Source organism: Rutilus rutilus (genome assembly GCF_951802725.1).
Source record: "Rutilus rutilus genome assembly, chromosome: 2".
Classification (NCBI taxonomy): Eukaryota; Metazoa; Chordata; class Actinopteri; order Cypriniformes; family Leuciscidae; genus Rutilus; species Rutilus rutilus.
The window spans coordinates 18592326-18617456 of record NC_140210.1 but is presented as its reverse complement, the minus strand read 5'-3'; the positions used below and the strand labels follow the sequence as shown (position 1 = coordinate 18617456).

General features: G+C 40.8%; 2 protein-coding genes across 6 annotated transcripts in view; one reads left to right on the top strand and one right to left on the bottom strand.

The window, feature by feature from the left end:
- The first annotated feature begins 2325 nt into the window (after nt 1-2325).
- On the top strand, nt 2326-9492 carry casp3a (caspase 3, apoptosis-related cysteine peptidase a). Its single transcript, XM_084401965.1, has 7 exons — nt 2326-2439; nt 2976-3197; nt 3568-3710; nt 5803-5931; nt 6229-6404; nt 6518-6635; nt 8220-9492. Exons 2-7 carry the CDS (start codon nt 3154-3156, stop codon nt 8447-8449), a joined length of 840 nt encoding a protein of 279 aa, XP_084258091.1. The 5' UTR covers nt 2326-2439; nt 2976-3153; the 3' UTR covers nt 8450-9492.
- Nucleotides 9493-10453: 961 nt separating this feature from the next.
- The window catches only part of acsl1a (acyl-CoA synthetase long chain family member 1a), a 33286-nt gene continuing 18608 nt past the window's right edge, over nt 10454-25131 (bottom strand). For all 5 annotated transcript variants that reach the window (XM_084395183.1, XM_084395184.1, XM_084395186.1 and 2 more), the window contains exons 14-21: nt 17224-17319; nt 17023-17095; nt 16835-16923; nt 15887-16003; nt 13570-13713; nt 13388-13489; nt 13016-13087; nt 10454-11442 (exon numbers count right to left, since the gene is read on the bottom strand). In XM_084395183.1, coding sequence (XP_084251309.1) covers nt 11302-11442; nt 13016-13087; nt 13388-13489; nt 13570-13713; nt 15887-16003; nt 16835-16923; nt 17023-17095; nt 17224-17319 — 834 coding nt within the window. In that variant the 3' untranslated portion in view covers nt 10454-11301. The remainder of the gene's footprint in view (nt 11443-13015; nt 13088-13387; nt 13490-13569; nt 13714-15886; nt 16004-16834; nt 16924-17022; nt 17096-17223; nt 17320-25131) is intronic.

Genomic DNA, 25131 nt, shown 5'->3' with positions numbered 1-25131 from the left:
TTTTGTACATTTGGAGTGCTGTCAATACAGAGAACAACGACAAAAATCGGTGTTGCCTACACTGTGTTATCCTCTTTTTAAAATTTGCACCCTGTTGACTTCAATGGGGCAAGTTTTAAACCTGCTTTTAGCCTCTTAATATCCTTGATGTGTCATTACAAGTGCACAGCCAATGTGAGTGATTCCTTCAGAGTGAACACGAGTGAATCGAGTGATTGTCGAGTTCACGCGCGTGATCATAGGTAACTAAACCTATGGGCGTGAACTCGGCAATCGACTACTTTGGACTTCGACCGAAAACAGGATGTAAATACAGGTATTTGCGCTGGCTTAAATAACATCATTTTTATTCTTATCTTTCACATCTACTGCAGTCAAATTCACTCGTGTTCACTCTGAAGGAATCACTCACATTGGCTGTGCACTTGTAATGACACATCAAGGATATTAAGAGGCTAAAAGCAGGTTTAAACATTGCCCCATTGAAGTCAACAGGGTGCAAATTTTAAAAAGAGGATAACACGGTGTAGGCAACACCAATTTTTGTCGTTGTTCTCTGTATTGACAGCACTCCAAATGTACAAAAAAATGTAAAGTTCTCCTTTAAGCCTCAAATATCTCAAAATACACAAACATATTTAGGACACTCGCTTTGTAACAGAACCCAAAATGTGAGTAGCCTATAATCATGAGTAAATAACAACAATGTCACATTTTATGGAGGACCAAACCTGCAGAAATAAAAAATGAAGAAATGAAGAAATATGCGAAGAAATGTAAAAAAAAGAAAAAGAAAAAAAAAGACTATTTATACTTTTATTTCCTTATTTATGTATAATTATATTATTTCACTTTATTTATTTTCACATTTATTTATGTATATATGTATTTATTTCCACATTTATTTATTTATACATTTATTTATACATTTCTTGCTCTGTATGCTAATGAGGGGGGCGTGTAAAGTATAAATAGTCATTTAGTTATTTTTATTTATTTTTTACATTTCTTCGTTTATTTATTAATTTATTCATTTATTTATTCATTTATTCATTGTTAATTTCTGCAGGTTTGGTCCTCCATAACATTTGGTGTTTAGACGCAAAAAGTGATCTCAATAAACTTCAACATGACTACAAATCAATCAATCAATCAATCAACATTTATTTGTTAAGCACATTTAAAAAAAAAAAAAACACAAGTTGGCCAAAGTGCTGTAGGCTACATGTCTAAAAATTAGCCTACTCAAAAAAAAAATTACTCAAATGATTCAGTAACAACAGTAAAATATGCTCACCACTGGGATCAGGTAAGGATAAAAATATAAAGCAATTTTGATGTTGAACGTCTTGAGTCTTAACAACAAGCTACATGAATCTCGTGAGTTCATCGTTTCTCTTCTCTAATGACGCAGAATCATATGCGTTCTGAGCATATATCGCGTTATTAAATCGACAGACTCTTACAAATAATAATTTATTATAAATAATTTATCCCTGCACATTATAATTTTATTTAAATTAATGTAGCCTACCCAGTCGTACCAAAGGCTGCAAGTCTGAGAAACACGTGTACAGGACCACTCCCACCACCATAATGCAATGTAGCCTACATTGTGCAGCAGGGATGATTTTTCTCTCTCTCTCTCTCTCTCTCTCTCTCTCTCTCTCTCTCTCTCTCTCTCTCCTCGCTCTCTCTCTCTCTCACTCTCTCTCTCTCTCTCTCTCTCTCTCCTCTCTCTCTCTCTCTCTCTCTCTCTCTCTCTCTCTTCTCTCTCTCTCTCTCTCTCTCTCTCTCTCTCTCTCTCTCTCTCTCTCTCAAAATAATCAAGGTTAGAAATATGTCAGGGGTATAAGACAGGGGTTCTCAACTCTGGCCCTCGACTAGTCTGGCTATCACCAGACCAAGCTCAATCTTTTAAGATTGAACATTAGTCTGGAGAGTCTGCCCTGTATTTTCTACTACACAAGAGGCGTGATCAACGGGCATAGTTCAAATGGCTCTGTACGCAATTGTGTAAGGGGCTTTACAGTCAGACAGAACTCTGAGGCTCCTGTTCATGGTTCATTACATTACATTACATTTATTCATTTAGCTGACGCTTTTATCCAAAGCGACTTACAATTGCTATATATGTCAGAGGTCGCACGCCTCTGGAGCAACTAGGGGTTAAGTGTCTTGCTCAGGGACACATTGGTGTCTCACAGTGGATTCGAACCCAGGTCTCTCAGGTTCATGTGGCAGAATGTGTGTGTATAGAAGACATCTACCCAGCAGAGGGCGATATTGAAGCGCAATAGCCAAGCGCAAGGGCTTCGAGTTATTGTAGAGCTAGAGGTGTCATCGCCTCAGCACACTTCCTGGATGCACAATAACCGCTTTGTCGTCGGAATCTTGTACCTTACAAGCTGTCAATTACAGGACATTCTCCAATTTTTGGTCAGTAAGTTGCCATTCTTTTTCCGACATTAATGTTTTAGGGGTTGTTTTTTTATGTCAATCTTTACTTGTTATCCGTTTACACGCCCAAAAGCAGACAAAGAAACGCCAGGCATACGGATGCATAGTTTTAATAGTAACTTATATTAAAATAGACTCTCTGCATTCCAATAAAATCGTGGATTTACTTGTGTAACGTTACTAGAATAGTTAATTTAATAGGCATTCATTCTTTGCTGTAATTATGTCTCAAATGTATTTTTTTGATGCATTAGCAAGGCAAGCGGGACTTGACCTTCTTTACAATGGCTGTGTCTTTAAACCTTTACACCTTGGGCACTTTGTGAACTTGCACGTTTGGAACACTCCCAACACGCTGGAAGACAGCTCGCTAGGTTTTGAAACACAGCCATTATGTTAATAATGTATTTGACTTTGCTAGTTAATATATTTGCTAACGCTGCCTTTTGCATTTATATATTGTTCAATAAAGCACACTATCCTAAGTCTTATTTCTGTTTTTTTCTTCTTCGCAGCTTCCCATTGGCGAAACAACAAACAACAAAGAAAATACATCCGGCATGCTGGTTCGGTGCTCATTCTGCTGAAAGCCCGTTATAACGCGTTGTACGCCTCCAGTTACACTTATAACAGCTTCTCCTGGTGAAGAGGAAACCTTTTTTGTCTTTAAGAGTGATCGTTAAACGTTTGGAGATGAACGGAGACTACGTGGACGCGCGGAGCGAGGCTTCAAAAGAGTAAGATGATATTGACGACTGTTGCTATGCAGCTTTCAGAAGTGATTGACAGTTCAAAAACAGTATTAAATTCCCTAACAATTGCTTTCTTTTTTGTTACCATGGTGTTTAAATATATAGACTCGTTTGTTTCTACTTGTTTATTTTAGCATTTAGGGTTGTATTTAACGTTTATTATTATATATTAATATTTATGATTATTATAAGTTTAATCCATTAACTTCCATGAATATTACGGTTACTGCTAAATAAATCAAACATAGAAGTAAAGAACAGACCCATACAAACATCTGCTTGATCTCATTTAATATGTCTTCCATTTATAGTAGCTACAGTTTCATCTAACTGATTCATGCATCTGTTTGTCCAGTCCTGGTGCAGATGTGGCATCTGGACTGCAGCCCGTGCAGGTGGACGGTAAGGGTCAGTCACATGTCTTCAGATACAGCCTGAACTACCCCAACATCGGGCACTGCGTCATCATCAACAACAAGAACTTTGATCGCAAGACAGGTAACACTTGTCAGTCGTCTTGTTTTTGTGAAAGTTGTCAATTTGAATGCCCATCAAACTCAGATGATTGTTGAAATGCATTTACTTATGAACGGAACAGTGAACAAATTTAGTAGTGTATTACTATTTATTAATGTTATGGCCTATACATGCATTAAACAAAATAAATAAAATAATACATGTATTATATGTTATAAGAATATGTAAATGTAATCTTTAGATGAACCCAAAATTAATATGTCTCAACATTATAATTTGTTTTTACCTGTAGAGTGTGTGTGTGTGTGTGTGTGTGTGTGTGTGTGTTTTTGTGTATATATATCATCGTTGTCAGGTGGAAACCTTCTATTTCCAAAAATGGAACCATATTTTTTACATAATTAAAGGACAAGTTCGGTATTTTACACTTAAAGCCCTGTTTTCAGATCATTTCTGATGAAATAGAACGGTTAAGATTGAAATTTGGACACATGCTGCTGGCCCGAGAATTTTCGGTTTCTGTGGTAGCACCCCCCACCTCCACAATGGCTGCATAGGTGCACTGGAACAATCCTTCCTAAAACGCATTCAACTTTCGTTTACAAAGACGTGAAACTCACCGAGTGGTCAGGGGTGTTCACTGATATGCTCACACAAAAATCGCTGCAAAAGATGCTTTCCAACAGGTTTTATCGTAGTTTTTGTCCAACTCCATTGACTTGTATTGGATGTGCTGTGAGGTACGGTATTACTCCGCCGCTGGAAACGGAAATGAGGTTGTTTGTATTCTTTCTGTAGTCTTATGCAGTCGTGGAAGCTCTCAACGGAAGAATGTACGGGTGTGAGGTGTTTGGAAAAATAGGTCCACACTTTTACAACGAATGGTAAAACACCTGTTGGAAAGCATCTTTTGCAGCGATTTTTGGGTGAGCATATCAGTGAACACCCCTGACCACTCGGTGAGTTTCACGTCTTTGTAAACGAAAGTTGAATGCGTTTTAGGAAGGATTGTTCCAGTGCACCTATGCAGCCATTGTGGAGGTGGGGGGGGGGGGGGGTGCTACCACAGAAACCGAAAATTCTCGGGCCAGCAGCATGTGTCCAAATTTCAATCTCAACCGTTCTATTTCATCAGAAACGATCTGAAAACAGGGCTTTAATTGTAAAATACCAAACTTGTCCTTTAAACACTGCGCTGTCAAAGTTAATGCTTTTATATGTGGTCAGACACTTGCATGTGTCATTTTATTGTTGACATTTTACCCAAAATCAAGCTCAAATGGAGTTAGGAGTTTTTTGACCAGTGGATTTCAGACATGTTTTGTCCGTCATTGGACCAACCGCATCTGAGGCAATAAGTGCATATATTATGCATATATTCAACTTATAAAGTTTAATGTAGCTATGTGGGCGCTCAGTTTTTTTCTGTCATGTGGGCAAAATATTGTTTATTTAAAGACGAAGTGCTATTTATGACAGTATTGGCTATGACTCGATGACAAATGCTAGACTGCGACACTCTTCTCTGCTCCTCAAATACATAAAACATTAGCCTTTATATATGTATAGTGTTTCTTGAGTAAAGAAAATGCTGTACTTATTCAAAGTCAAAGAACCAATTCTTTATTTACCCTTGCATTGCAAACAAGCAGTGAAGCAGAGACTGTTCAAACTGCGTGCAGCTGTGATGCTGTACAGAAAATTACACCAATCAGAGAGTCGAAAAAAGCAACATGCTCCAAAATAGCTCTTTAGCTCCGCCTACTCCCATAAAGCACTATGAATGTGCATAATTTATGCATATTTTGCAATAAACCTGAAATACATGGTTTTTATACATATAGTCAACATTTGTAAATGATTGGTTTTAAATGTTATACCCACAGACAGACATAAAGGGTGACCAATAGTAATGATTTATAATAAAAAAAAGACGAAAAATGGAGAAGCGAGGTTTCCATAGTATTGATGGCCATACTGTGAAAGCGTGAATCACTAATATCAATTAACGATGTAATGAATATATTGTGTTTGTCTTCAACCTTTTTAAGTCATTTAAAAAAATCTGTTATATGTAATAGTGTGATGATTACCTGTTCTTCACCTCCTACAGGCATGAACCAACGCAATGGCACTGATGTAGATGCAGGAAACGCAATGAATGTGTTTCGAAAGCTTGGATACACTGTGAAAGTTTACAATGACCAGACAGTAATGCAGATTAAGCAGGTTTTAACAGCAGGTATGGTGTATTCATATTACACTCAGTCTGCACAAACCTTAAATGAATTCTTATATCTTGTCTCTCAGCTTTCTGCCTCAATATCAGTAGATTAATCTTAAAATCCCAAGTTTTCTTGTTATTGCGATCAGGGCATTAAGTAATTATTTAAAAAGCGTGTTGATGTTATAATTGAAAAATTACCAAATTCATTTGAATCAGCTGCCAATACCCAAATGTTATGTTAATTGAACATTATACTTTTTATACCATTTGAATTGTAACCAATTGTAACATGGCTGTTTGTTGTTCTCTCAGTTGCCCGTGACGACCACAGTCGCTGTGCTTCATTAGTGTGTGTGATGCTTAGTCATGGAGACGAGGGGGTGTTTTTTGGCACTGATGGTTCTCTGGAGCTTAAGTCCTTAACTAGCCTGTTTAGAGGAGACCGCTGCCCATCGCTTGTGGGAAAGCCTAAACTTTTCTTCATACAGGTACATCCTAAATCTCTGCTGTCATCTTATGTGTGTGTGTGTTTGTGTTTTCTGGGTTGATGTTTATAATGAGTTGGCTCAGAGTGATTGTTTTCCACTCTTGAATTATCCAGGCTTGTAGAGGTACAGAGCTGGATCCCGGTGTGGAGACTGACGCCAGTAGCAGCTCAGACGGTCCAGTGAGGATACCTGTGGAGGCAGACTTCCTCTATGCATACTCTACAGTACCAGGTGCAAACACACAAAGCACACAAATACTTCCTCTGAGTATCAGATGAAAACTTCACAAACATAATGAATATGCACTACCAAATCAGCATATTAGAAGGATTTCTGAAGCATTATGTGGAATTGAAGTTTAGAGTAATGATGCTGAAATGGCATACAGTTTAACATAGTAAAAAGTTATTTTAATAGTATATAATAATAATATTTCACTATATTACTTTTTTTCTGTATTTTTGGTCTATAAATGCAGCCTCTGTGAGCTTAAGAGATTTATTTTTTATTTTTATTTTTTTGCCTACAGTTGCAAATGCACAAAGGAAAGTTCACTACGAATGAATTGTGGCTACTGATAGTATTCCTTATATGCTGATTAATCAATCGAAACCCAAGTAGGCATATATATAATTGAAGATAATTCTCTAAATGAAGATAATTTACATTAATGCTGTCAATCGATTAAAAAAAAATAAAAAATAATTTGCACATTTAATTAATTGTGATTTAATTGCACCTAACATTAAAGTTTATAGTATATTTATATATTGTAATAATTTCACATTCAATCTCCAAATTAATGTAGAAACCACATAAAGAAAGTACATTTTAACAAATTGATCTAACAGGTAGAAAATAGGCCAATAGGCTACATAAATTGAATAATTATTAAACACTTGTTTTCTCTGCATAAATTAAACATAGATCATTCTTTTTTTTTATTAAAGCTACAAAAGTTATTCAGTCAAGAACAGTGAGTGATTTTCTCTTTTTCTTTTGTTCTTTGATTAACATTAATGGAAGACAGCAGCAGGTTTATGAGACTGCTGTCACTTTAAGACCTGCCACACATGACACAGATCTGACATGCATACCATTCTCTTTACGTTAATTTAAAGCCCGGGACACACCAAGCCGACGGTCGGCCGTCGGGCAGTTTTTGTGCGTCGGCCGACTAAGTTTTCTCAGTGTGTTTCCGCGCGGTTCCACACAGTTGGCTGAAATTGGTCCTCGTCGGCTTTTTTTTTGGCCGATTCGACATGTTGAATCGGCGTCAGGCCGTCGGTGAGAGAGAGAAATAGACAGTTGTCTAATTTACACGCAGGCGCAGAACGCGCATTCTAGCTGACAGTCGGCTGTAGTTCTCTCGGTGTTTAAGTGCAGCTTTTTTCCTCCGACGCGAGGCGACAACGCAAATGGCTTTTATCAGCGCTAGTTCTTTGGCGTCGGTTTGGTGTGTCCCAGGCTTAAGACAAAACGGCCATTTTGGCATAATTTTGTGTGTTTTTGTTCGTGATAAAGCGTTCAGTTTGTTCATAATGAAGCATCATTCTGTGCAAATGAGTCTTGTCACAGACAGGAGATTCACAGAGTTTGAATGGTTTAAAAGCATTTGCATGAATAAGGGGTGTGATTATATAATGTAACGCTAGCTAAAGGATGGCAGAAAAAAAACGAATGCTGCATTAATTGCGTTAAATATTTTGAACACGCTAAACTGAAAAAATGAATCGAATGCCTTAACGCATTAATTTTGAAAGCCCTAATTTACATGCATGGGATGTTTCCTAATGTATTTCTTTTCTCTGTCAGGTTACTACTCCTGGAGAAACACCACTACCGGTTCATGGTTCATTCAGTCTCTCTGTGAAATGATGACAAAGTATGGCAAAGAACTTGAGCTCATGCAGATCATGACCAGGGTCAACCATAAAGTGGCGTACAACTTTGAGTCGACCTCCAACATGCCTGACTTTGACGCTAGGAAACAAATCCCCTGCATTGTCTCGATGCTCACCAAAGAGATGTACTTCAATCCTTGAAGGTACAAGGGAACTTTAAGGCATATGATATAGATTTAGGGGTTGAGTTTAAAAGTGTAAGACACTTTTTACACAGGGAAACTCTTTTTCAGATCCACTTATTTACCAGAAGCATTAGCTGAACATGCTTAGTTTGGGATTTCTCTCTCAGGACGGTTATTGTTGATGTTTTTCCTAACAAGTCTAATTGGCATTTCGTTAGCCTCATAGCATAATTGCCTAAGTAATATTTCTAAAAAAATGATTTGGGCAATTATGCAATGAGGCTAACGATTTAAAGTTTTGTACGTAAAATAAGGTGCTCAGGTCCTTTTCATCTTGAGACCTATATACCATTTATTTGTCGCTTGCCTCTGGTTTTCTAATAAAAAATATAATAATAATGAATTAAAAAAAGGTGGCGAAATTACAGTAATCAGGGACTTTGATAAACTTTAATGTGTTATTGCACTAGTTTGACTAAATGGGAATCATAGGTGGGCATTAAATCAGTTAAAGCAATGGACGGTGAGATGACTTTAAATTGAAGGGAAACCAGTGTGCCTGTTTTAATGTGAAAAGCAAACAACAATCAGAACTATTCCTGGTGCTTCTCACTGAGCCATGTTATCAACAGATTTTGATAACTTCTGAAATGTAATGTGTAGTTTTCCACGGACACACAATAAATGCATTATTTACACACATACTTTGTTACATGAAGTTAAGCTGTGGAAGGTACCAGTGACATCCAGTCCACTACCACAGAAAATTGTGTACATGCATTGACATTTTGGTCTAAAAGTTGAAGTCTGTGGGGCAAACGACTGTCCAAACCATCACTGTAAGTGCATAAATGTCAACACTCTTTTTGTTGTAATGGTCAGCATCAGTCACCTGAGAAAATCACTGTCATGAATTCTTTCAGTTGAGGTCATGCATGCATTGTGTACGTTATGAATTTCTAATTATGCATACATGAAAGAAAATGTTTCACGGTTATTGTACAATCATTAATATGTAGATTTTATGTATGTAATTAAACAGCTCTGTGGTGCACTGGATGATTGGTCAATATTTTATTGAGATTCTGAGAGTTTGTGTTACCAACGTTTCAAAATGATTCAGTACTCAGCAGGCATTTTTGAAGACATTTTGAAATAAACTGATGGTTGGAAATTATAGAGATTTCTGTCTAAAGAACAATTGAATCTATAATGGGTGTTTGTTAGCTCTTATTATAATCTCAAATATTTAGATTGGGAGCAGAAAAACATGTTTTCACAACCTATGTCTATATGGCGTGTAGGACACTGACAGCCTGTGAAACCAGTTTACTGAATTATAAGAAGGGTGTTTGCATTTAGAAAGTTTGTTCAGGTGTATCAATCGCCTAAGCACAGGTAACAGTAAGTGACAACGGAATCGGAAACTAAAGAAAAGGAGTTTCTCATCCATTCATTCAATCATATGCCTCATTGTCTTTTCAGTTTCATTAATGAAAATAATTAGCCATTTGCCTTGCACTCTTAGTAGCAGGCCATAGAGTAGACCTTTATCTACACTTTATATTGTAATCATGGAATCTTTTCCCCCATATATTATGCCCCATATCTTTTCCCCCTATATTTATTAATATAAAATGGCACCAATGAAAGAAATATGCTAACTTTTTTTAACCACAAAAGTCATATTTGTCTCTTCAAAAGTACAGCGTTAATATTTCATGTTCATATATAAAAAAAAAATCAAACTCAAAATGAATTGCTCTTCTCACTCATTCCCATGCAAGATCATTCCCACTGTCTGTGAACCAGAAATGTAGTTATGCTTTAGTCATTATATTGCTACAAACACAGATGCAATAATATAATATACTGATATTTGATGAATAATTCCCAATGAGGAAATGTATTACCAATATTATATTGTGCAACACTCACATTTTCTAAATATAGACACTGAGGTATGTATCAAAAATAATGAATTAAGGTTAAAGAAACCAAACCCAAACACTGTTAAAAGTCAATGCCATCAATTTATTTCCGTCTCACACCCACATGCTACAAATAAACTTTTGCACAATTTGCATGAACCAGAATACATTAAAAGATGTACAAAAACATAAATAGATGACCTATATACAAGCTTTAATCTCCATGAGAGAGGCACATTTGAGATGGACCGAGATTTCAAAGGGCTGTTGGTGGAATCTGAGCATCAACCACAACCAGTTTGTAATGTCAATTTCAGTGGAAATCATTTATTCAGATATGGAACAGATATGAGTCTGTGTCAAACACATGGTTTATCATAACAGAAGCATTGTTAAACAATAAGAATCCTACATTTAAATAATAAGCATTCTGAATTAAATTCCCATTTACATATGTTTATTGGAAAGCACTATATTTTAAACAGGTTTTGTTGAAAATATCTACGCATGGTTTACAAATCAGAAACCTGTCAGCACGTTTTTGGCATACAAGTATCAGCCTGTCATTTTGTTAAATATTTTTTGCGTGTGTTCTGGATTATTAGACTAAAGGCATTCACTGGCCTAAGGCATTGGGGTGGTTCACTTCCAGTTTGCTTGAATTGTCATCACAGATGAACAGCCGAGCTCATGCAATGTCTGGTATGTGCTTCGCTGGAGGGGCAGTACTTCACCTCTTTTGAGAGACGACGCTGGCACCTCCAAGTGGTAGAAATGACAAAAGTACTTCAATTAGGCTTCAGTGAGTCCAAGAGTATCAGCATCTGCAGTGGTCCTGATGCAATCACATGACAGAACTGGAGCACCTCCTTTACAATCATCAACACATCGCAAGTATGCGTGTTTTGGGGTGTTCTAGTTCAGTCACTCTCAGTGTTCACATTTTGATTTTGGCATAGAGCTGGTCAGTCTGCTCCCTGAAGCGGTTTCTCAGCTCGGTTCTCTTTGCTTTCAGTGTTGGTGTGAGGAGTCCATTCTGAACAGAGAACATCTCCATGTGCAGGGCAATGTCTCTCACCTACAAACACACAGATTAGATAAAAGAATACACAGTCATTCTTTTACAGGGGTTGTCAACCTTTTCTGAACCCTCCATCTAAACTCTCAACCAACTAGTATACAATTGCTTACATTTCACAGTAATATAAAATAACATGAGTCACTTAAATAATATTATTATAATTAATAGTTTAATTAAAATAAGAATTCTATAAAGATAATGTTAACAATATATAATAGTATAGCTAATATATATAAAAAAAAAAAATAATTTATTAATACTTCTACTACTAAAACAATATGTATCTAAAATATCCCCAATATGGTAACACTTTATAATAACTGCACGCTATTAATCATTAGTTAAGCATTAGTAAACAGTTAATTCATAATTTCTAAAGCATTAATATACATTAATAAGCAGTTTATAAATACAGCTATACATGCCCTGCTTTATTCTTGATTTAGAAGCATATCTATAATGTTTAATAATTGTATTTTCACACTTTATTAATGATCAATTTATCATTTCTAAATGAAGTATAGCATTATTTACAAAGCAGTTATTTAGGAGTTGTCAGTGATTCATAAGATCACTTAAGTGCAAGTAAATGTAGTAGATTCAGGGAGTTATAAAGCATTTAGTAGTGGTCAGTTAACTATTTTTGTGAGCTCATCTAAAGTGAGGACTAGTTATGCCTTGTAAAGCATTTATAAAGGAGATTTAAAGGCTCATTGATCTATACAGAAAAAGGAAACAAACACAACACAGTGATACAGAACATAGAAATATTTAACTGAGCCTTTAAATCTCCTTTATAAATGCTTTACAAGGCATAACTAGTCCTCACTTTAAATGAGCTCACAAAAATAGTTAACTGACCACTACTAAATGCTTTATAACTGCCTGAATTACAGTAGACATACATGTTAATAAACCATTTATTAACACACCAAGTAACTATTACTATATGTGTGAATAATAAGATGTATGAATGTACATTTAAATAATTTATTAATAATTTACTCACACATTCTAAGTGATCTTATGAACCACTGACAACTTCTAAATAACTGGTTTGTAAATAATGCTATACTTCATTTAGAAATGATAAATTGATCATTAATAAAACATTATTTTTAAGATTATTACTTCATTTTATTCTGCCGGAAAATAAAATCGGGTCAACACTAGTTTTGCATAATGTAATAATGTTTGTTAATGTTATTTATAAAATAATTGTAGTTTTATGCAGTATAAAAGCAACAAAATCAATAATATTAAAGTTTTTATTACAAGTATTATTTAATAACAAATTAAATAATAATTATCAGATAAATTCTCCATATCTAGAAATACATTTTGAAATAGGCTATGTATAATATTTTCAAAAACAATATTTAAGTTAACGGACCGCAGGGGTTCCACAGACCCTGGTTGAAAACCCTTGCGCAAGTACTTTTGTATGTTGATATCTGGATCATTATTTATTCACAATAAAAAAAAATTAAGCTTAAAAACTGATAAATTGTGTAAAAATGTGATAAGTGGCAGAGTTTAATTTATCTGGAATTGTGTTTGTTAGATTCACCTGTTCAAAAGACTTCAGTCCGGCTTCTTTCCCAAGCCGAATGATGTCCTCTAGAATGGCATTTTTCAGTTCCTGTTTAAACACAATAGCAGGTGTCAGTTCATCAGGGTTGGCACAGGCCATTCAAACATTACAGCCCATTCAAAATTCAGCTAATTCATTACGATGACATAAAATAGTGTGATAAAACGTACAGGTAATACAAAAACTAATCATCTGTGTTACATCTCTGGATGGTGAAAATGACATCTCCCATCATCCCACTCTCCTTCATAGCGTCATCAAGCTTCACCTTTGTTATTGTTTTGAAAATGGCGGCGAAAACTTACATATTGTGCCTTTAAATGTATTTTTTCTAAATAAGTGGTTTACCTTGGATTTGCACATTTCAGTGTAGGAGCCCTCAATGTCTCTTTTCTTTGCCCATCCTGGAAGAAAGTCTGGATCAGGAACCACAATACCCACTAAACATGCCTGCAAAGAGTACCAGAATGGGTTTACTCTCATTTATAGCATATGCTGTACTCTGATTCACTGCTGTGTGTGTTTCTCACCTGTAGACTGTCTCCATGTACAAAGACCTGGGCCACAGGGTCACTACGCATGTAGATGTTTTCAATCTTCTCCGGAGCGATGTATTCACCTTGAGCCAGCTTAAAGATGTGTTTCTTCCTGTCTATAATCTTCAGAGTTCCATTCTAAAACAATAAATACTCAGCTTCACTAATTAAGTAAGGAAGAAATAATGACAGACCATAAAATGAAAGGATGTCACAAAGTGGAGGCTTCTATTGGCTTGAAAGGCAAGTATTAACTTCAAAATATTAAAAACTTTGCAACAATACGGGAAGATTGTGCATAAGTGATATGCTTTAATTCTCTAAATTTTTATATTTATGCAACCTAGTGAAGTTGCAAGTGTGAGTTTCAGTGAACACATATGCAGAACTGTGTAGATATCTGGTTCACAATAACTCCTGTCAAGAACTAGTTAATGCAATAAGGCAGTGTTCAGAGCAATCTTCCCCAGCAGTCATTTGCGTTCATAACTCATTAATATACACTACCGTTGAAAAAGTTAGGGGTGAGTGAGATTATTTTTTTTTGAAGATTTTTTTGAAGAGTTCCCACAAAAATAAATAAATATTAAGCAGCAGAACTGTTTTCAACATTGGTAATAATAAGAAATGTTTCTTGAGCATCAAATCAGCATATTAGAATGATTTCTGAAGGATCACGTGGTGACACTGAAGTCATGATGCTAAAAATTCAGATTCACTATCACGGAAATAAATGACATATTGAAATCAATATTTAAATTCCTGTAAATAGAAATTCCTGTAAATATAAACAATTCTTTTAAATTGTAATAATATTTTCACAACATTACTGTTTTTACTATATTTTTGGACAAATAAAATGTAACCCGGGTGATCTTAAGACACTAATTTCTTACAAATCCCAAACTTCTGAATGTAGTGTAAATGCAGATGACATCATTTTTATTAACAAAGTGGTCTTAGGGTAAAATAAAGACTAAATATTGGGTAACAGTTCCATTTAGATGTCATTCAGATGTCAGTTCCATTTAAAATTAATCGGATTCACTGAAACAAGGGTAAAATTCACAGAAATCAGGATGTTGATTAAATTAGAACTGAACTGGGAGACTAAAATAAGATCTGTCGACTGAGAGTAAATAAGGAGCAGAAGTGCTGAGTAGGGCTGGGTACCGAGTTCGATACTTTTTAGGTACCGACCGAATTGCCTCGATACTATCGAGTATCGAAAAATGACTTGTTTTTCGGTACCAGATTTCGATACCTAAGGGGTTAACTCGTCAACGTCAGTGCTCAAACAAATACATATGAAATGCACAACGACACGCCTAAATTCGCTCACGCACATACACGCAAACTCTACACACACAAGACGCGCGGAACTCTCCGCACATACTTTTATGAGACGCGCGCGCACACACAAACTGTCCACACACTTTCTCATATGAGACGCGAGCCTATGGACGCGAGCACACACACACAAACTCGCGCACATACTCAATGACACGCAAGCACACACACTCACAATACCCTAAAGATGTGGAAAAGTCGATCAAAAGTGTGGCTACATTTCTCCAGGCTCGATGCCAACAGCGCGCGATGCAGTATTTGTGGTAAAATAATGGCTGCAAAGACGGTACCGCGACAGATATGATGAAGCCCTTGACAGTGCACGGAGTAAACATAAGAGCAGAAAGTTGCTGCGTCTTCGACTGGTAAATGAAGAGATACCTTGTTGATCACTCTGACTGTGTTTATATTGCAATAATGACCTACTGAATGTACACTGCCGTTCAAAAACGTGTTGGTCAGATTTTTTTTTCAGTAAGCATGCATTAAAGTGATCAAAAATGACCTTCCAAAAACTGTTTTCATATTTCAGCTTTGACAACACAGGAATAAATTACATTTTGAAATATATTCAAATACGATTTTAAATTGTAATACTATTCCACAATATTACAAGTTTTACTGTATTTTTGATGAAACAAATTCAGCTTTGGTGAGCATGAGCTCTTTATAAAAAAAAAATATTTTGTACCATATGTATAAGGAATATTTTGTTCCTTTGTGCTTTTTTTGTTCCTTTGTGCACTGACTAAGGAGCATGAGTCAAACTGAAAAAATAAAACCAAAGTTTTTCTGAGGTAATGTGTTATGTAATCTTGTTAAAATGGATTTCATAAAATTGGTATCGAAAAAAGTATCGTTCAGGAACTGGTATCGAAATCAAGGTATCGGTATCGGTACTGGTATCGAAAATTTTTGAACGATACCCAGCCCTAGTGCTGAGAGAGAATGTAGAATTCACCGGTAGCCATTTGCCGATGTCTCCAGTGTGCAGCCAGCCGTCTTTATCTACGGCTTCTAAAGTTCGCTCTGGGTCCTTCAGGTAACCTTGAAACACATTTGGTCCTTTCACACACACCTGTGGGGGACACACACACAGCCAGTAAACTGTGAGGTACACTGTGCCACTCAAAAATTGTATAAATAAAAAAAAGTATTTTTAAATGATCATTTTTGGTTTGCTTTTGTCATGACAAAAGTAAAAAAAAAAATTTGGGAGTTAGCCATTCCATCTGTTAATATATCATACATAAATGAGGGAGGAGTCTAAGGGGCTGTTTACACAACACCGTTTTCAACTAAAAACGTAAAAGTCTTTTTTGCGTTTTGGCCGTTCGTTTACACAACAACAGTGTTTTACCTGAAAACGCAAACTTTTGAAAATGGGTTTCAAAGTGCAAGTTTTTGAAACCGGTATCCGTGTAAACGACAAAAACGAGAATCTCTAAAGACGATGACATCATGCACATGCGCATTACGTGTTCAGTCTATAGTGTGTCATCGCCATCTAATGGCCTGGCAGCAGAATACAGCGTTTTTAGTCGTTTTCGCGGATCCGTGTGAATGGGGATCGTTTTGACAATGGTGTCGTCTGTACGTGGAAAACTCAAAGGAAAAACTTCTCTGATTTAAGTATTATTGTTGTCGTGTAAACGTGCCCTAACTTATTTGATTTATTAATCATTTCACTATTAACATTATGCCACAAAAGCTGTCAACAAATCTTAATTGAAACCACTTTATATTAAGTGTATTTAACTATATAATAACATTTAAATACATTTTTTATACAATGCACATTTTATGCATTTTACATGAAAGACACCTAAAATAAAGTGGGACCACTTGACCAACTTGAAATAAACCAAGAACGTTCCTTTAAAATTCAGCATTTTAACTGGTGACCTACCTCTCCCTCTCCATTGGCTGCAAAATAATTCATTTCAGCCAAATCCACTAACTTAACGAAATTACAGGGCAGCGGCGCTCCCACATGACCTGAGTGCAAGAGACAAAGAGAGTTTGTGTTACAGTACAGGCTGTTTATTCATTAAAACAGGTATATCTGTGTGTTAGTGTGAGATTTGCATGTGTTACCTGCTGTCCAGTCTCCAGGAAGTGACATTGTGCAGCCTGCGGTACACTCTGTCTGCCCATAACCCTCATAAAACTAACACATAAGCAACAAACAAAAAAAGTGACTTTAAATGAGATGTGGGAACTGGGAACTGATAGCATGAGAACAGAAGTCTGTGTATGTGTGTGTGTGTGTGTGTGTGTGTGTGTGTGTGTGTGTACCTGGCAGCCCAGCGCTGCTCGCAGGAAGGTGAGGACGGTGGGAGAGACAGGAGCAGCTCCTGTGATCATTAGCCTCACGCACCCACCCAGACTGGCCTGTAGGCAGAGTCACAGGAGTCAGTTTGGTTGTGTTTACCCACTAGCAGAAAATAGTTCTGTTTTTGGAGGGCTAAATAGTGTTGTGTTCATACTTAGTTTAGTCACAAAAGAGATTTTAGAGTCATCATTATCACTAATCAAATCATAATAACTTTTTTTAATCTAAGTGACAGATTTTTGGGCAAGTTCAGCTGATATGTGCTGTATTAAGAGTACACGATTGACATAATAGATTTATATCAAGCATAGCGTCAGTTCTGGCAGGTCACGTTAGTCAAGCTCGCATCAGCTGACTCTCAGCCGATCCACATCTACCTATAGGAATACGACGTACAGTGCCCTCCACAATTAATGGCACCCCTGGTAAATATGATCAAAACTGGCTGTAAAAAATAAATCTGCATAGTTTATCCTTTTGATCTTTCATTCAAAAAATGTGCAAAATTCTAACCTTTCATTGAAGTAAAAGAATTGAAAGTGGGGGGGAAATCACATTATGAAATAAAAGTTTTTCTCCAAAACACGTTGGCCACAATTATTGGCACCCCTAGAATTTTTTACGAGTAAAATATCTCTTAAGTATATTCCCATTAATATTTAACTTTTTTAGTACACCAGGGTGACTAGGAACATGAAACTGTCCAGCTATGACTTCGTGTTTCACAGGAGTTTAAATATGAGGAAATACAAAGGCCAAATCCCCTTAATCATCCATCACAATGAGTAAAACCACAGAATATAGTTCTGATGCGTAGCAAAAGATTGTTGAACTTCACAAAATAGAAAGTGGCTGTAAGACAATAGCTAAAGAATTGAAAATCCCCATTTTGACCATCAGGGCAATAATTAAGAAGTTCCAATCAACTAAAGATGTTATGAATCTGCCTGGAAGAGGACGTGTGTCTATATTGTCTTAATGCACGGTGAGGAGGATGGTTTGAGTGGCCAAAGACTCTTCAAGGATCACAGATGGAGAATTGCAGAGATTAGTTGAGTCTTGGGGTCAGAAAGCCAAAAAAAAAAACAAAAAAAAAACCTACATCCCCACATGTTGTTTGGGAGGGTTTCAAGAAAAATCCTCCTCGCTCCTCCAGAAACAAACTCCAGCAAATTTAATTGTCAGACATGACTGGAACTTCAAACGGCACAGGGTTCTGTGGTCAGATGAGACTAAAAAAATAGCTTTTTGGCAGCAAACACATTAGATGGGTTTGGTGAACACAAGGATAAAAAGTACCCCATGTGTACAATTTAATATACTGTTGGATCTTTAATGTTGTGGGCATATTTTTCTGCTGGAGGTCCTGGACTTCTTGTTCAGATACATGGCATCGTGGATTCTATCAAATATCAACAGATAAAAAATCAAAACCTGACGCCTTCTGCTAGAAATCTTATAATGGGCCGTGGTTGGATCTTCCATCAGGACAACGATCCAAAACAAACATCAAAATCAACACAAAAATTTGTTGCGGAGCACAAAATGAAGCTTCTGCCATGACCATCCCAGTCCCCTGACCTGATGAGTGGAGTGAACTGAAGAGAAGAAGCACAAACATGGATCTGGGAATCTGAAGGATCTGGAGAGATTCTGTATGGAGGAATGGTCTCTGATCTCTTGTCAGGTGTTCTCCAAACTCATCCGGCATTATAGGAGAAGACTCAGAGCTGGTATCTTGTCAAAAGGAGATTGCAAAAAGTATTTAATAAAAGGGTGCCAATAATTGTGGCCAACGTGTTTTGGAGAAAAACATTTATTTCATAATGTGATTTCCCCCCCACATTCAATTCTTTTACTTAAATGAAAGGTTAGAATTTTGCAAATTTTTTGAATGAAAGATCAAAAGGATAACCGATGCAGATTTATTTTTTACAGCCAGTTTTGATCATATTTACCAGGGGTGCCATTAATTGTGGAGGGCACTGTATATCATTGTATACATATATAAGCTCCTTCAGTATTATCAGCAGCTACCGCGTTTCTCAGGAGCTAATTACCCTCCTCCATCCCCAGCTCCTCCTCTCATCAGTCTCATCAGATTCCCCTTGAATCAGAATAAATTCTCAAATGATGTTGTAGGCTACTTTAAAATCTTGAATTAATGATATCTGCAATACATTCATGTTGGTTCTGTTCTGTTTACCCTAAGGGGGGTTATTGCTGCTCTCCCTGCTCTTATCCATGCTAGGCTGCATGGATGCGCAGGGAGTTCTCGCCCAGAACAGAACCATACCGCTAATCCAAACTGTATGCTAACTGTCAATCGTATTCGATGATAGTGGTCCTGACATAAATGGGCCATTCTACAGAATTGGTGCAAACTGCTGTCCAACAACCAAAAAACACATTTAAAAAGCATTTAGGTATTCAAATTGTAGATGTTTACTAAGATCCTTATATTATCTATTGAATCCCACAATAATATTTAAAATATAAATAAGTTTAATAAATATAAAATCATCATTTATTGTGTACTTTCAATTGGGAGGTGGCTGTCCCGAATCCTAACCCCTAAATTTCACTTGTGAAAATTATATTGAATGTTTTTTTATTTATTTATTTTTTATTGTTTTTTATAAATATATATTTTTGATATATTTTGCCATGGGTCTGCGGAATTTGCCTGCGTAACTCCGCCCTACCTCGTGGGTATATAAGGAAGTACGCCGCAACATGCAGATATGTTTCCTGCTGAGGAGCCGAGACTGAACTCCGGCGTTTCCAGCGGTACAGTGGAAGTGGCAGGAAGACGTATCGTCTCTGTTCCCTACTCAGGGAACGAGGGTTACATACGTAACCGAGACATTCCCTTTCGTGATCACTAAGAGTTACGTCAGTGACGACGAAATGGGGGTTCCAGTCTAATCACGCCACCTTCTCGGCTGTCTTCCAGTGCCCTGCGTAAGTCTGAGCTCCCTGTTGTGAGACTGGCACGGACGAAGGAGTCCTGCTTATCACAGGAATACCAAGGTACACTGGGAAGCATATCTCAGTGGAAATATGCAACACAATGCCCGCCCAAAGGGAGGTCTTAAGAATACACATATGACCCGGAGGGGGGGTGCATATGGAAGAACACTGGGGTGTCCAGCCCGAACGGTGGAATTTTTCAACCCCAGGGATGGCAAGGTGGCTTGCCAAGGGAAAGACACATGCTCAAGGAGGCTTACAGTGGAAATACACATGTGGGGGTCGCCCAACGGGGGAACCATGCACATGGAGGCACCTAGCCAATCGCGAAAGCTGCCAGAGGCATAACTCTGGCGTTGGCGTCAGCAGTGCTGGAGGAACTCAGGGTTTCTCTGTGAAACTCACCTGAGGAGAATATCACACTGATCCAGTCCGTGGAGTGGAATGGCGAGCACTCGTGGAGTGGAAGCGAGTACACGAGAGGATACTGGCTCCACTCGGAGATTATAGAATCTCTGGAATGTGTTAGGTGTCGCCCAGCCTGCAGCTCTACAGATGTCTGTTAGCGAGGCACCATGCACTAGAGCCCAATAGGAGGCCATGCTCCGGGTGGAGTGGGCTCTCACACCAAGGGGGCACGGTCGACCTTGCTGCTGGTATGCCAGAGCAATGGCGTCCACTATCCAGTGAGACAACCTTTGCTTGGAGAGAGCCTTTCCCCTCAGCTTCCCACCATAACAGACAAAGAGCTGGTCTGAGGTCCTGAAACACTGCGTTCTGTCTACGTAGGCACAGAGGGCGCGTACTGGACAGAGCAGTGCCAAGGCTAGGTCTGCCTCCTCCAAGGGCAGCGCTTGCAGGTTCACCACCTGATCTCGACAGGGGACGGTAGGAACCTTGGGCACATATCCAGGCCGGGGTCTCAGGATCACGTGAGAGTTAGCCGGCCCGAATTCCAGGCACGCTTCGTCAACGGAAAATACCTGCAGGTCCCCTACCCTCTTGATGGAGGCCAGTGCAAGCAGGAGCGCTGTCTTCATTGACAGGAACTTAAGCTCCACTGCTTGCAAAGGCTCAAAGGGAGCACTCTGCAGGGCAGTTAAAACCACTGAGAGGTCCCAAGAGGGCATGTGCGGCGATAGCGACAACATATACTTTAAGGGTGGAGGGAGACAGCCTTTCCAACCTTTCTTGCAGGAAGGAAAGCACGACACTGATCAGGCATTTCCTGGGGTCTTCTCGGCGAGAAAAGAACAAGGTGACGAAGAGGTTCCACTTCAACGCATAGGCATGTCTCGTGGACGATGCTCTAGCGGAAGTGATGGTAGCCACCACCGCTGGTGGTAGGATACTCAAACCTGCCTCGACCCATCCAGGAGCCACACGTTGAGGTTCCAAAGATCGGGACGAGGGTGCCATAGGGTGCACCGTCTCTGAGAAAGGAGGTCCTTCCTCAGAGGAATTGGCCAGGGAGGGGCACGAGGAGCATGAGTTCGGAAAACCAAGTCCGGGTGGGCCAATGAGGCGCAACCAGAAGGACCTGCTCCTCGTCCTCCCTGATCTAGCACTGTGCAAGAAGGCTCACTGGGGGAAACGCATACTTGCGGAGGCCCCGCGGCCAGCTGTGCGCCAGTGCATCCATGCCGAGCATGCCCTTGGTCAGGGAGTAAAACAGGCTGCAATGGGGAGAGTCGTGGGAGGCAAACAGATCTACCTGTTCGTCGCCGAATTGTTCCCAAATCAGCTGAACCGACTGGGGATGGAGTCGCCATTCTCCAGGGAGGGGCTAAAGCCGTGAGAGCTTGTCGGCTGCACAGTTCAGGTCTCCGGGAATATACATGGCTCGCAGCGGCCTCAGATGCTTCTGACTCCATAAGAGGAGGTGGCGGGCGAGTTGCGACATACGGCGGGAGTGTAGACCACCTTGACGGTTGATGTACGCTCCAGTCTGATCGGACTAGTACGTGCTGGTTCTTGAGCAACGCATGGAAGCGGTGCAGAGTGAGACGTACAGCCAGCAACTCGAGGCAATTGACATGCCAAAGGAGCTGGGGTCCTGTCCAGGAGCCCACGGCAGCATGTCCATTGCACATGGCACCCCAACCCGTGGTGGAGGCATCTGTTGAGACAACAACATGCCTGGAAACTTGTTCTAAGGGAACTCCGGCCCGTAGAAAGCTGAGGTTTGTCCACGGGGTTAAGGTCTGACGACAGGTCAGAGGAACTGGTACTCGGAGCGTGCCGTGTTGCCATGCCCACCTCGGGACTCGATCGCGTAGCCAGTGCTGAAGCGGTCTCATATGAAGCGACCCAAGCTGTGTGGCTGCCGCTGCAGATGCCACATGCCAGTGGAAACGCACTCTTGCTCTGGATGTGACGCAGTGACTGCGCGCTCGCTCGTAAGTTGTGCGCACATGGCGACCGAGTCGATTTCCATACCGCGAAAAGAGATCCTCTGCACGGGGCAAAGTTTGCTCTTCTTCCAGTTGACTCGAAGGCCCAGACGAGCTAGGTGCTGGAGCACTAGGTCCCTGTGCTCGCAAACCTGATCTCGAGAGTGAGCTACTGTAGGATCAGCTAGTCGTCGAGATAATTCAGGATGCGAACCCCGTGTAGCCGAAGCGGCACAAGGGCTGCCTCGACAACCTTTGTAAAGACGCGAGGAGAAAGGGCTAGCCCGAATGGGAGAACCGCGTACTGGTATGCCTGCCCCTCGAAAGCAAACCAAAGGAACGGTCTGTGTCGAGGAAGAATGGAGACATGGAAGTAGGCGTCCTTCAGGTCGATCGCTGCGAACCAATCCTGCGGCTGGATGCATTCGAAAATGCGTTTGGCCGTGAGCATCTTGAACGGAATCCTGTAGAGGGATCGGTTAAAAACTCACAAATCCAAGATTGGCCGTAACCCACTGGATTTCTTCGGTACAATGAAGTAGGGGCTGTAAAACCCGGACTTCATTTCGGCTGGAGGGACAATCTCGATCACACCTTTCGCCAATAAGGTAGCGATTTCCGCACGCGTGACAGGGGCACTGTCACCGACCATAGTGTAGCGGACTCCCCTGAAGCGGGGAGGAGATCGTGCGAACTGAATCGCATAGCCGAACCTGATGGTCTTGGCGACCCAGCGGGACAGGTTGGGAAGCTGAAGCCAGGCTCCCAAAAACTGTACCAGCGGGGTCATGGGGACCACAGACGTACCCTCGGTGGGGCAGCGAAGTGGTATGACTGGCCCGGACTGGGGAGGCGGAGCGTCCCGGTGTGGGGGCACAGTCATAGACCGCATCCTGACAGAGGAGACAAGGGAAGGACTTGCATTCCACTGGTGTCTGCTCTGACAGGGTTCTGGCGACAGAGGGGGACGAGAGTGGCAAGGCTCGTAAGCAGCGCACAATGCCATCCGCAAGCTCTGTGACAGAGGGTGACAAAAGTGGGGAGGCTCGTAAGCGGCGCACACTGTCATCCGCGCACTCTGGGTGCTCAGGGATGGGGGTGTTAGTTCTGTCTTTAACCACATTGGGGTGAACAAAAGATTCTCCCCCGGCCCTCCACAGGGGGAAGAAGTGGCCCTGCTACAACCTCCTCGACAGAACTGTGGCCCATCTCTGAGCTGTCCGCGTCAGGAGCGCCGCTTGGCCTGGCGTTTAGTGGGCGGCGGGGCTTGAGCGGACTGGGGCGCCTTCCTGCGAGCACCTCCACAGCACGGCCCGGGTGAAGGCTGCTGCTTGGGCCAAGCGGGAGGGGCAGGAGTCGCAGGAGGGCGCCCTTGGCGGCGAACAGACTGAGTTGACTGTGCCAGCGACTGGGTGGAGGCAGCAGCTGGTCGCCGGGGCAGTATGTGCTTAATAGCCTCAGTCTGTTTCTGGGCAGCCGAGAACTTTTGGCCGAAAAGGCCTGCCTGGGATATAGGAGAGTCGAGCAGACGAGTCCGCTCGGCATCTCTCATATCGGCCAGGTTAAGCCACAGGTGTCGTTCCTCGACCACACTAGTGGACATCACCTGACCAAGGGAGCGTGCGGTCACCTTCGTTGCCTGGAGAGCGAGGTCGCTGGCGGCACGCAGCTCATCAAAGAGCCCTTGGTCAGCTCTGCCCTCGTGCATGTCCTTGAGCATCCTGGCCTGGTAGGATGGCCATGGCATGCAGCGAGGCGGCGGCCTGCCCCGCAGCTCTGTAGGACTTCGCCACGAGAGTGGACGAAAACCTACAGGCCTTGGAGGGGTGCTTTGGGTCGCCACACCACGTCGAAGCACTCTGCGGACACAGTTGCATCGCAACAGAGCATTCAACGGGGGGAACCTCAGTGTACCCGTTGACCGCGGCCTCATCAAGGGTAGAGAAGGCGGAGGAGGCCGCTGAATGATCACGGGAAGACAACGGGGCCTTCCAGGATCTCGTGACCTCCTCATGCACCTCCGGGAAGAAGGGAACTGGGGGGGTGCGTGCAGCCCCCAAGAACCAATCATCCAACCGCGAGCGCTCAGGGCAGGGTGGAGGGTTCCACGCTTACCCGATGCTCGCGGTGGCCCGGGAGAGCATAGCTGTCAATTCTGGATCCAACTCGGACAGTGCTGGGATCCCGGAGGGCGGCAGCACAGTCGAATCTTCATCCCCAGAAGAGTCCAGCTCGCCTTGTGATGCGGCGATCAACATTCCTCCCGATTCCTCCTCTGGAGTCCCAAATGCGACACGAGGCACGTCCGTAGGTGGCCCCGCGATGACACTTGAAGAGCTTGCGGGTTGCTGAGCTGCAGAGGGGGGTGTGGCCCGATGAAGCATCGCCAGGGCATTGTTCCACACAGTAACCCTCAGATCACCCTGGCCACCAGCCAAAGTGTCACCTTTCGTGGAGGGGACAGATCGGGGTGTGGCAGAGGGGACTCTACCTTTAGACAAGTCA

What these genes read in the sequence shown, in the direction of transcription:
- casp3a (XM_084401965.1), top strand. Translation starts at nt 3,154, where the DNA reads ATGAACGGAGACTACGTGGACGCGCGGAGCGAGGCTTCAAAAGA. An exon ending in TAAGCAGGTTTTAACAGCAG is followed by an intron (nt 5,932 to 6,228) that starts GTATGGTGTATT and finishes TTGTTCTCTCAG; the next exon opens with TTGCCCGTGACGACCACAGT. An exon ending in CTAAACTTTTCTTCATACAG is followed by an intron (nt 6,405 to 6,517) that starts GTACATCCTAAA and finishes TGAATTATCCAG; the next exon opens with GCTTGTAGAGGTACAGAGCT.